The sequence below is a fragment of the Pongo pygmaeus genome, chromosome 4, assembly GCF_028885625.2.
Source record: "Pongo pygmaeus isolate AG05252 chromosome 4, NHGRI_mPonPyg2-v2.0_pri, whole genome shotgun sequence".
Taxonomy (NCBI): domain Eukaryota; kingdom Metazoa; phylum Chordata; class Mammalia; order Primates; family Hominidae; genus Pongo; species Pongo pygmaeus.
Window position 1 is genome coordinate 69,534,121 of NC_072377.2, and position 13,339 is coordinate 69,547,459.

General features: G+C 34.5%; 1 protein-coding gene across 5 annotated transcripts in view; it reads left to right on the forward strand.

The window, feature by feature from the left end:
* Nucleotides 1-13,339, forward strand: part of RNF180 (ring finger protein 180) — a 213,472-nt gene that overhangs the window by 34,474 nt on the left and 165,659 nt on the right. For all 5 annotated transcript variants that reach the window (XR_008502707.1, XM_054488711.2, XM_063664845.1 and 2 more), the window contains exons 2-3: nucleotides 871-1,005; nucleotides 12,138-12,233. Coding sequence is in view for 4 of the 5 variants with exons in the window: in XM_054488711.2 (XP_054344686.1) it covers nucleotides 871-1,005; nucleotides 12,138-12,233 (231 nt within the window). In the remaining variant the exon portion in view is untranslated. The remainder of the gene's footprint in view (nucleotides 1-870; nucleotides 1,006-12,137; nucleotides 12,234-13,339) is intronic.

A 13,339-nucleotide genomic window follows, 5' to 3' on the forward strand; every position in this document is an offset into this window, starting at 1 on the left:
AGTTAACTGTTCCAATAAGTACAATATAGTGGAGACTTTGTTGCTTTCAGAATAAAGGATTTTTGCTATCAATTTAAGGTAGGCACTTCCAATTTTCACAGAATTAACAACTCAGTAAATCCTATTTTTAAAATTTACTGGTACGACTATTCAAAACATGCTACTTATAAGAATATTTAGTTCTTTGTCAAGACTCTTTCAAACCACTGTAGGCCAGATGCAGTGGTTCACGCCTGTAATCTCAGGACTTTAGGAGGCTGAGGCAGGGGGATTGCTTGGAAAGCCAGGAATTTGATACTAGCCTGTGCTACCAAGCAAGACCCTGTCTCTACAGAAAGTAAAAAAAAAAAAAAAAAAAAAAAAAATTAGCCAAGCGTGGTGGTTCACTCCTATAGTCCCTGGTACTCAGGAGACTGAGGCAAGAGGATTGCTTGAGCCCAGGAGTTCGAGGCTATAGTGAGCCATGATTGTGCCACAGTACCCCAGCCTGGGTGACAAGAGTGAGATCCTGTCTAAAAACAAACAAACAAAAAAAAAACTAGTGCAGTAACTTGTTGAATTGACTCTACAGATTGTGTTTACCACTTTTAGTGAGAGACAAATGAAAAGCAGTAGATACAAAACTCTGTGCACAAAGAAAATAAGCTGGTAGTCATTAACATAATGTATCATCATAATTAATTGGCATTTTCAATCTCAGGTGTAATGTATAGAGTGCCCCACACCTAAAACCTGATAACTAGTAGGTACCTTAATAAATTATAGTTCCCTGCTTTACTCTCCACTTGTAGCTAATGCCATGTTAAGGATTTAGAAAGTCCAGTTTATCTGACAGTTTAACATTCTAAAAATGCATTAATGTTTCCACAGATGAAAAGAAGCAAAGAATTGATAACTAAAAATCATAGTCAAGAGGAAACAAGTATTCTTCGTTGTTGGAAATGTAGAAAATGTATAGCAAGCTCTGGTTGTTTTATGGAGTATTTTGAGAATCAAGTGATTAAGGTGAGTATTGGTAACTCCAGTCTTCAGTTTCCTGGTAGAGGAGTGCTGTGGGCCTATCCACACACATGCACTTATTCTTCTCTACCTTATTAAGAATATTTATAGTTCTTTGTCATGACTCTTTGTCTCTTACCTTATTTCACCTGACCCACTGAAAACATTCTAAAGTATTCAAAAAGCATCCCCTTCCACAGTTAAAATTAATTTTGCCTTTAATTACTAATGTTAACATGACCTTAATGTTTTAAGTGCAATGTTATAGGCATAAGCTGAAGATAATAGTCAATGTTTTTTATTCTCACTATGAGTGAGCCTCAGTAATCACTGCACAATTAAATTCAGAATCCTAGTAAGAATTGGAAACTTGTTATATAGTTTTTTTTTTTTTTTTTTGTATTCACTATGGGCCTAGAAGAGAAAGTTCATGTATAATATAAAAGTAACCCATAGGAAAACCTGAATAATATTCAAGTGTGTATTTGGTCATCCTGATAAAAAATGAGTGTTTTTAAACAACAAAAATAAAAATTCCTTAACTTCTCTAAGAGCAGTATCAAAGAGGCATGAACTAGAAAGTAATTAATGGAGTTTGGAGGAAATTCTAAATTTAACAGACAGAGTAACTGTAATCACCTGTCATTGTTTTCTTCTGCTTCTTTGGGAGACATACTCAGCTTTTTAGTTTTTGTTTGTTTCGTTGTTTTACCTCAGTTATATTTGATCATGATGGTTTCCCTTCCACTTTAACAAATTAGCTAGTCTAAACTGATAATAGTAGATAACTTTGATTGGATACTTACTACATGCCAAATACTTATTTTTGAGATGGAGTCTTGCTCTGTCGCCCAGGGTGGAGTGCAATGGCGCGATCTTGGCTCACTGCAACCTCCACCTCCTGGGTTCAAGTGATTCTCCTGCCGCAGCCTCCTGAGTAGCTGGGATTACAGGCGCCTGCCACCATGCCTGGCTAATTTTTGTATTTTTTAGTAGAGATGGGGTTTCACCATATTGGTCAGGCCGGTCTCGAACCAAATACTTTTTAATGACTTGAAATAACATTTTAATTAGGAAAAAATCCAAAACTTTTTATGCTGAGAGTATTTTGTTGGATATAACTTATATGTAATACAAAAATTAAATGTACCACTTGATAAGTTTTATCAGCCCTGCCATGAATCAGATCAAGATACACATTTGTATCACCCCAGGAATTTTTGTCTTGCCCTTCTGCAGGCAGTGGTCTCCCTCTCACTGATGTCTTTCACCATAGTCTAGGTTTGCTTGTTCTTTACATTCCTTCAAATGGAATAATACAGCATGCACTCTTAACATACCTGACTTATTTGTGTCAGCATAGTGTTTTAGAGATTTATGTTTTGTATGTGTCAGTAGTGTGTTCCTTTTTTCTCCTGAGCTATGTGCCATTTATGAATATATCATAATATATAAATATTATGAATATTTGTCAGTTTTTTTCTGCTGAAGGACATTGGCATTTGTTCCAGTTTTAAGTTATGAATAAAACTGCTATCAAAATTTATAAATTTTGTGGTCATGTTTTATTATTTCTTTTTAATATATGCATAGGAATGGATTTTTGGGGTCATAGGGGTAGGTATAGTTTAATTTCTTAAGAAATTGTTAGTAGTTTTTCAAAGTTTATGTTTACTTTCGGTAGCAACATATGAGAATTCCAGTTACATCTTTGCCAATACTTAGTATTTTCCGTCTTTATAATTTTAGCCATTCTGATGGACGTATAGTGGTATATCATTATAGCTTTAATTTTCATTTCCTTGGTGACTAATGATGTAGAGTACTGTTTTATGTACTTGCTGGTTAGGAACTGTTTTAAATGCTTTTAAAATATTATTCCTTACAGTAACTCTTTGAGGAAGATAACCTATCATCTCCATTTGCTAGATAAGGAAACTGAGGCACAGAAGATTAGGTAATTTGCCCAGGTTCACACTGCTACTAAGAAGTGCAGCTGCAATTGGACTGGGCAGTGAGGCTCCAGAGCCAGTGCTCATAACCTCCACACTCTCTTTGCTGCCTTTGCTCTTCCTTTAGGATATCATATGGTGTCACTTCTTCTCACTAGAGTGGCTGGTCCTTTTATTTACCTGGAGAACTCCCACTTATTCATTCATTAAAATGTATTTAATGAGCAAGAACAATTCAAGCATTGCTGTAGGATGTATTGGGATGGATAGTGGAAGAGTGATACACAGTTGAGAAAATATACTCTGGTCCTTAGGATCTCTAAAGTCTTGTTGAAAATAGGCCAACAAGTGTAGCCTGATTTGAGGAGTACTCTAACAGAGGAATGCAAACAAAATTCTGCCTGGGCTGGTCACAGGAGACTTTGCAGAAAAGATAATATGTGAACATATATATGTTTGTTTCTTACAGATTTTAAAGTATAATTTGTAGACCATAAAATTCACCCATTGTTAGATAACAACTTAATGATTTTTAGTTGTGTAACCACCACTACATTGCAATTTTGAGCTATTTTCATTACCCCGTAAAGTTTCCTCAGGCCGATTTGTCCTGCTCCCATCCCCAGGCAACATACCAATCTTATTTCTGTCTCTGTAGATTTATGTGTAAAATAAAATGTATAAACATAATAAAAGATGTAAACCATTGAAAATACCTTATAAAATAAAAATACATTCATTTATATAAAATTGCATATGTAATTAAAAATATGTAAAAATTGTATACTAAATATATATAAAATACACACAAATTATTTTAAAATGAAGGGATAATTCAATATCATGGTTAAGTCTTAGCAGAAGGAGTAGTATGAAGCAGTGACTCTGAGGGGGGCTTCTAAAGTAATGTTAATGTTAAATTTCTTAATCTTGGTAGTGGGCATATTGGTATTTTCTTTAAATTCTCTTTATAAAACATATTTTATATTTTATAAATCTGTATACATTATCAAAATTAAAAATGAACATGAAAGGATCCTTTAAAGGAAACCACAAAATAATTGAACCCCGAAGTAATTTTATCAGTACTGTGCTGAAAGGTTGCTAAATTTATCACCTATTAAAGTAAATATACAGTTAAAAATAAGCTATATATATAATAAGTGTTTTGTTTCTGAACTTTCTGTAAATGAAATTACACTGTGATTATTCTGGAAATTGCTGTTTTTACTCAGTATCACCATGTCGAGTGTAGATTTAGTTCATTTTCACTTCTGGATAGTATTCCAGAATATACTCTGGTCCTTAGGATCTCTAAAGTCTTGTTGAAATTCTTGTTGAAAGATCTCTAAAGTCTTTGTTGATAGTCATTTGGGTTACATCTATTTGTCTTGCTCTTATAATCAATGCTACTGTGAACTTTCTTATGCATATCTTTGCACACACTGGCATTAGTATTATTAGAAATGGAGTTCCAGCATCATAGGGTATGTGCATGTTCAACTTTACTGGGCAATGCTGTTTTCAAATGACAGTCTCACCAGCAATAGTTCAGCATTGCTGTGATTTCACATCTTCACCAACATTTAACATCTCATTCTCAGAGGTCAATTGTGTTTTCTGCAAAATGTCTTTTTTTCTTGCCTATTTTTCTATTAGGATGTTTTGTTTTTGATATTTGGAGATTCTGTGTTCTAAATACTAATCTTTTTTGGTTATTGTATTGCAAATATTTTTTTCCCAGTTTATGTAACTTATATTTCATTCTTGTGGTGTCTTTGTTGAAAAGAAATTCATAATTTGATGAATGTATTTGTTCTGTCCTTTATGTGTTGTACTGTTTAAGAAAATCTATATTGTGCGGGAAAATGTTTTTTCCTCTCCTTCTACTGAATACCAAAGTTAGGCAAGTTTTCTTGTGTGCCCTCTGAGAAACAGGTTTCTCATTTACCCTCATACTGAGGTTATAACCAGCTTTATGTAGGGAGTTTCTCCTTAGGTTCTTTCCATCCCGAGGGTGCCCTGGGCTTTATCTCCTGTCTTCCACATGCAGACATGAAATGGCTCTCAGAACAACATAGAGAATAAGGAAACTGGGGAAACAACATCAATAGCTGTTGACTCCAGGACCAGTTGCCTTCTTTAGCCCTGACCATTGCCAGGAAATGGAAGTCTCACACTCTTTGTCTCAGCCCTCCCAAAGCTAGGAACCGGACACTAGAATTGCTGTGATGTTTGCTGCAGAATAATCATGTACCTCCAAAACCAAATTTGCCACAAGAAACAGTACAAATGCAGCCATCAGTTCTGCTTTTGTAATGTTGTGCGGGTGTATCAGGTTTGTCAAAGTTAGGTTAGTGTGGAATTTGAATTTTAAGGGAAACTGGGATATTTGAGCTTTAGTTATCTAGCCACTGGCATACGGTAAGACATGAGAAAGGGAATTTAGAATGGAGTTTTCAGACAATCTACAACGTCCACAAGGAGAAATGGGGACTTCGACCTTGCATTCAGGCCTGAGATAGATGAAATGTGGGCAAAAACCAAAAACAAAATAACAACAACAAAGACCCTAAAGATGTAGAAATAAAATAACAGAAATGGTCTCCACTTGTGCAATCTGTGTTAAGGAGTGGCGTCCTTAGTTTTAGTTTTGTTATGGTTTTGGACGTGTGAAGTTTATGTGGCCTGTAGAATATTCAAATATTTTAGGAGGCTGCTCGGTTCTGTGGATACGGGATTCAGAAGAGAGATCTGAACTAAAACTGTGGATCATCAGCATGTAAGTTTTAGGTGAAGCTGTGAGAGTAGATGAAATTACCATGCAGTGTATGAATGGAGTGAGATAAGTAGTTCCTATCATACAGGAACATTTATAGGATAGACAGAAAAAGAGAAGCTCTCACAAAGGAGAAAAAAAAGAGTGAAAAATATAGAACCGAAAATAGGAGAGAGCAATAGTTACTATCATATAGGAACATTTATAGGATAGACAGAAAAAGAGAAGCTCCACAAAGGAGAAAAAAAAGAGTGAAAAAATAGAACCGAAAATTAGGATACAATATTATGGAAGTCAAGGGACAAACATTTTCTAGGAAAAAAAAGTGTTGATTATTCGTGTTAAATGTTAAATGAGATCTAGAAGATCAGACATTTCCTTCAGTGTGCAGATTGTATACTGCACAATTCTAGAGGGAGCTAGTTTGTGAAAGGTTTGCCCTGGATTTGTGCAGAGTTAGCATACAAACTATATATCCATATATAAAGACTCTAAATGAGAGTGTCCATTGGTTTTAAAAGAAATCGTTGGTCAACATTCATTGCAGTTATGAAACTTTTAGGGGCAGTTACCAAATTCTACTGGGTTCAGGTAATTGGGAGCTGAGGGATGGTCAAACACTTAAAATAAAACACTTTAATTATTAGGTTATGACTTCTTCCATCACCAGGCTATGAAGTATTTCATCTGTATAACACCGTTGCCAATGCAGTGGCTGACATGAATAGGACTGATGAATGTTGAATTAATTATTAGAGTATATACCTCTCCCTCATGTTTTTTGGTTAGATAATTTGCTTGTTTTCTCTCTGGCTTTATTATTCTGATGGTATTTTTCCTTCAATGGCTGTAATATCGAAATAAATATTTTTATTGCTTATTACATTTTTAATGCTTTGTGTTCTCTTTTCTTAGTGATAGCATATATTTGTTCCATACTAGTCTTAGCACATGCTATGCTATGGACTGAATTGTATGCCCTCCAAGTGCATATTTTAAAGGTGCAGTGTGACTATATCTGGAGATAGGGTCTTTAGGAGTTAATGAAGGTTAAATGAGAGCATAAAGATGGGGCCTTAATTCAATAGGACTGTGGCTCTATAAAAGGAAGAAAAGAGAAAGAGATCCTATGAGGACACAGTGAGTAAACAGCCACTTGCAGGTTAGAAAGAGAGCCCTTGCCAGAGCCAGAACATGCCGGCACGCTGATCTCAAACCTTCATTCTCTAGAACTGAGAGAAAATAAGTTGCTATTGTTTAAGTCATTCAGTCTCTGGTATTTTGTGATGGCATCCCAAGCAGACTAAGACCACACACGTCCTGTAATAGGAACTGGAAATTCAAAGATGAGCAGAAGAGAAATGGTATGTCCTTGTGAAGTTTTCAGGATTTATCATTTAATCTTCTATTAATATTTTAACAATTATAAATGTATTCTGATTATATTATAATCATATTAAAAGTTTGATATTTATAACTTAATAGTAAAATAATTTAATATTTATAACATTGACCAGTTATATAAATATTAAATATTGATTACTCATGTAGATATAAATTATTAGCTGTTTAAGTGGCAAAAAGGAAAAGTATAGGAAGCCATAAGAGTAGGATATAGATGGAATGCTGGACCTAGCTGTAAAGCTTTTCTGAGGAAGTGACCTGTGTGGAGATATGATGGATAAGTGAGGACAGTACAGGTGGGAGAATATTCCAAGATTCAGGACCAGCGTGTTCAAAGGCCCTGTGGTGGATCCCCAGAACTAAAAGAGATTGCCACGATTGGAGTTCAGAGATGAAGAGGGAGTTTGGCAAGATCTGAGAGTAGAAAGTTGGGTATTGTTCAAATCATGTATGGTCTTGTAAGTCAAAGACTTTGATCTTTATTCTAGGAGCTGGGAAGTCAATGGGAGGAAGTAACATGACTTTTGAATTTTGAGATTATTTTGGTAATAGTGTGAAGAGTGAATTAGAAAGGTACCAAGAATTGAGGCAGGGAGCCTGTTTGTTTTTTAAGTGAGGCTTTCATTTTTTTCAATTCATTGTGACCTTTTGATTATAAAAAGTTTTTACCCTTCAGGTACCTTCTCAAAGTACAAATAGACAAACTAGGCAGTCCAATAGAATTGTGTTTCCTTTACATTTGTGACACTTTAGACAACTAATAATGTTAATTTAAATGACATTTTTGTTACATAGTCTTTTCCCTGTGGTATTAGCTGCAGTAGTCAAATAATATAGTTGGCTCACATTTAAAGAATTAGCTGAGGGAATGTTATTGCTTACGTTGGAAATGCCAAGGGTTAAACATCTTCCAAAATATTACGTAATAATATTATCAGCTTTTTGCATGTAACTTGTTACACTTAATTAAAAATATTAAAGATCACATAATGATAAAAAATAAGGCATCAAATTTGTAATTTTAAAATTAAGTGATATTTGTCTGTTATAGCAACTGAGAATATTCCCAACACTTAAAGAAAAAATTAAAATAACAATACATTGGCTCCCTCTGCTGCTTGAACAAATTATTTCATTTACAAACATAATGTTGTCAACATTTTTCTGACATTATTACATGAAATTGCTATTACTTTCTCCTCCTTTTCCTTCCTCCTTCCTCCGTGTGGGAAATTTGAGACATAAAGAAAATCTGTTTAATAATTTTTTTTAAATCCTAGTAAAACAGTTCTAATTTTCAGTCAGATTTTTCCCGAGGAGATAACTTGTTGTGCTAATACTTTGATGGCTTTAAATTCCTAAAATTGGGTTGCCTCCAGTTTCATCACTCATCTTAAAATATGTCCATCAAAACTTGTTTTATCGTTTATATATTTGTGTGATTTTAAAAAATTAACTGACTTAAAACTTAGAAACAATAGTTGATACATCCTCTTTACTTGTAGAATTACATTGGAAATAAATATTACAAATAAAAATGTATTTTTTCTAAGACTGTGTTGGTAAATACAGGTGAAAGTAGTTGGCAGTTTCATTTATAGTTGAGGTGTCTGTGTTTACCGTGGTCCATATGTAAAGTTTTCAGAAAATGAAACAATGCTATAAATTCAACCCAGCTTTTTATGCTTTCCTACCTGTATGAATTGCTATTCCTGTCTTTTTGGTTGTGAGGAGATGAAGGTATACTTTAAATTTTAGCTATTTAAAAGAAAACAATATATGCTGTTTTATATTATTTTTTCTCAAATGAAGGAGGTTGGGTTGAGGGGTACAAAGGAGAATCAGCTGTGGAATTTTTCCTAAACAAACCTCTCCCTACATAAATTTATCTTAGTTAATTTAAAAATAAGATATGCTTCAGTTTTAGTTTTATAAGTGTAGAGAAGAATAGCAGTATCATGCCTTAAAGCATACACAGGCTAGAGATAAGAAAGTTTATTGCCCTAAAAACTATAGTATTTTATATGGCATAAGAGGCAATGTGGAAGCTTGGGATCGCTTGTTTCAGTGTTCTTATCTGTAAGACAGTAAAAACTCTTAAAACGGTGCCTGCGCATAGTGAGCACAATATAAATATTTGTTATTTAGTGAAAATAAGAAGAATAAGTACATTGTAAAACTTTCTTCTACCTACAACTGTGACTCCAGTGTTTATTCTCATAGGAGTATTCATAAAGCATTTCCGAAATTTATAGTGGGTAGTGGTTTTTTAGTGTTATGATCAATGCTATGTGATTAAAAAATGATCAACTTATATGATTAAATGAAATAATGAAATGTACATAGTAAAATAAGACGTAGGACAGTGAAATATTAATACATTAATACAAATAATAGATGTACCTTTATGCAACACAATCCCTGGCATATTAATAAGTATGTCTCTACATGCTTTGTGTGGTCAACACTGTATTTAGTAATCACTGAATAAATATTGATAGGTTGAGTGCCATTAACTTATTTTGACATTGACAATCTATTATTCTACCAGTGTAGAAATTTCCTCCCTCCCTCTGTCACTGCCACCCTTCTTTCCTTCCTCTATATGTAGACATAATCTTGAAAAGTCAGAACAAAATTCTGGATCTGATAATGAAAAGATTACTTCATTTGTCAATTCCACTTTGTATTCTCTGTAAGATTGTTTTAAAGAATTCATTAGAGTTATACTAATCTTCATAATTGTCAGCTCCTAATGAAAGGAGCTAGTGTGTGTGAGTATGGATGTTTCGCAAAATTAATTCTACTTTTTCAAAAACTGTATCCATACCTTTATTTTGTTTCTGGGGCAAAATAGATAAAGCTATACTGTTTAGTTTTATTGAGTCACTTGCAATATGTTTCCCAAGTTTCTTTAAAAATTTTATATATGAGTTGGAGAGAAAAGCTAGTCATGACTGAACTGTTACTGTAAATTAATCACTATTAGAACGTAGAAAAGGCAGATGACAGAAGCACACAAAATCAAACACTAAAAAAAGATGTCTCTGGGTTCTTAACTTTAGTGTATATGAAGATCATAAGTAGGAATTTATTTATAGACACTCTTAGGTGTGGCCCAGGAGTATAAGTTTTTAGTAAGTAACCCAACTTATGTCTAATGCTAGTGATCTGGGGACCACATTTTGTGAAATACTCTTCTAAGGTGGTTCTTCACAGAGTTCATGATCTTGATGCAGGCCCTTTTCTTCAGTGCTAGTCAAAAGAGAACCTCGGACTTACCAGAGTGTTGATATTCTCTCTCAAACTCTCTGTAGAAATTGGCATCCACAGATGTCTTAGAATAATTAAAGTTTGGAACCCTAGGATTATCAATGATTGAACGTGCCAGAATTTCTCTTTTGAGGGGGAAAATCTGATAACATCTGTTTATATTTGTATTATGTTGTGAGTTTATGAAAAATAATTCTAGGGTGTTTGTTTTCATGCAGTTTGCTTGCTGCTGAACAGTGGAGATAGAATGTGACTTAAAGTTTCTCTTCTCTTGCTAAAATTGAAGATTTACCTTTCAAAAGACATATTAGTCTGTCATATGCTTATCCATATACAGACTTGCACTGAAGTACACCTCTTCCCACCCTGTTTATTAGTTGAATTGGTAAACTTATTTAGAGGGCCAATTTCAAATGCAGTTTTGAAGATACCTTTCTCCTGGTATAGGGGATGGCAGTGTTATAGGACTAATAGTTTCATATGCCCACCGTGTAGTAACAGATCAATACACTGAGATAGCAGGATTTGCAGCAGAGAAAGAATGTCATGATTGCAAGGTGTCCAGTGAGGAGATGGGAAGAGACCCTCAAATCCTTCATCTCCCTGAGGAGTTCTGGGCTGGGAGTTTTAAGGAAACCATGGAGAGTGAGGAGCTGGAAAATTGGGGTGGCTGATTGGTTGAGGAATGAGGGATGAAATCTTCAGGATGTGGAAACTACATTCTTTGGTGAGTCAGCTTCTGGTGGTATCCTTCATTCAGAGCAGCTGGCATCAATGGGGTTTTTCAGACCAGCTGGTGTTAATAGTTTCATTGGTATGCAGGACCTAGAGGAATATCTCAAAGGGAAAACTAGAGGAATATCTCAAAGGGAAAACTTTGAGTTTCATAATGTTCAAGTTGTTACCTACAGAGCAGTTAAGGGAAACTATAATCTAGGATCTATGGGATTTGGGGCAATAGGCACCAAACAGCCATGAGGAAGCAGGTCAGAGAGCAAGCAGACCTGGGGATTAATGCTCAATGTGCTGCAAGCTTGGTTTATTTTTGTTTGTCCCCCTCTTCTTCCTTGGCTAATTTATAAAGTTTATAAGGACAGTTTTAGCATCTCTTATGTAAGAGTCTTATGACATACTTTATGGGAGGTCAGAAAATCCTTCCTAGGTTATTGACCTGCTTCAGGGGAAAAGGGCAGGGGGAAGGTTAGTGAGACCTTCCTGCCTCTGCTGTTTTTCAGTATGCCAAGGAGGCCTATTTTGGGGTAGTGTGTCCTGAATCCCATCATTCTGCTCCCCCATCTTTCTGCACATTCATCCAGCATCTTGATAGAGAATAGAGCAACTTTATTCTGTCATTAATGGAATTCAGATAGAATAGAGATTTGAGGCTGGAGAAAGTTGCCCTGAAAGACACTATTTTGTCTCACATGCAGAAAAAGACACTAGATGTGTTCATTCAGTAACTAACTGCTAAATTGTAAATTTCATTTGATGACCTCAGTGAGATGGAAGGGCTTTGTCTTAAATCACAGGTAGTTATTCCCTGAAGAAATTTTTTAAAAATCTTTTTTTGTAGGCTTGTTTTTTTATTATGGGAGTTAGGAAGGGAAGGCAGTGTATATTTGCCTTCTAGCTAAAATAGAATTTGTATTTTTGAGTTTTACTTAAATATGAAACCTGTGAAATAAATTCTGAACTGGTAATTAGTAATATCATTTATTTTTATTTAACAGGATAAAGATGATTCAGTTGATGCTCAAAATATTTGTCATGTGTGGCACATGAATATAGAATCCCTTCCAGAATGGATAAGCTGCCTAATCCAAAAAGTAAGTTCTTAGTTTCTGAGTAAAATTAAGAATATACAACCTTCAGAATGTTTTTGTCCTCCTTTTAGAGCTATTTTTCTTAGATGCATTCCTTGGCCAGCCTCTTACTGCTCCTCACTCCCATTACCTCTCTTCACACTTCTTTTCTCCTTTCTCCGCTTTATATACCTATCTGTATTTTACGCACACACACACATGCACACGCACACGTAATATGTTACTTTTAAATATACAGAAGCATATATGTGACATATATATTATTATACACACACATATACATATTTACCTAAATACACATATAGCTTATTTAACTTGTTAATTGCCTAGCTCGCACCCTAGAATATAAGCACCATAAAGTCAGGGACTTTTATATTTTGTTCATTTGTATTTCCCAGCACCAAGAATAGGTCCTGTTGAATAAATGGAATATTCTGTATGTGTTATTCATATCTATACATATATACATAAATGCACAAACATACAAAATAAATAGGATAATTAATGACCCTCTTTGGTATAATCAAAATGAAAATTCTACACTTTAAAGGTTCCTTAAATTATATTATAAGAGCAAGAACTGACCTGGTATGTATAGTTATTTTTCACAATTCAAAACTCCTGTCTTAGAAAATTATAAGTAGTAGGACTTTGGAAATATATCATTACATTTCTCCACTGACCAGCTTAATTTTTTGTTAAAAAATAACATTTGATAGATATCCCTTCTCACACTGTAACAGTTTTCTAGGAGAATGCCAGTGCACTGTTTATAAGTGTCCTGAACTTAACAAAATATATTAGGACACTGCAGATATTTCACTATCTCAGTTGGAAAGATAATTTTAAGACAGTTCATTGTTAATTTCCAATCTAAGCATAGAAAATGCACTGTCTGATGTATGCAATCAATATCTTTTGGTTGTATGTAAAAAGCCAGGAAGAGCTTTATTGTGTTGGTTGGGTAACGTTCCCTCCCACAGTGCTTGGTATGCAAGAAGTGTATCAAAACAGATACTTTTCTGTGAGATTTTACTTGCAAATTAAGCTCTGTCCACTGATTTGCTTCCTGGTTCCATAGCGTATTTTTCTTTAGTTCATACTGTATC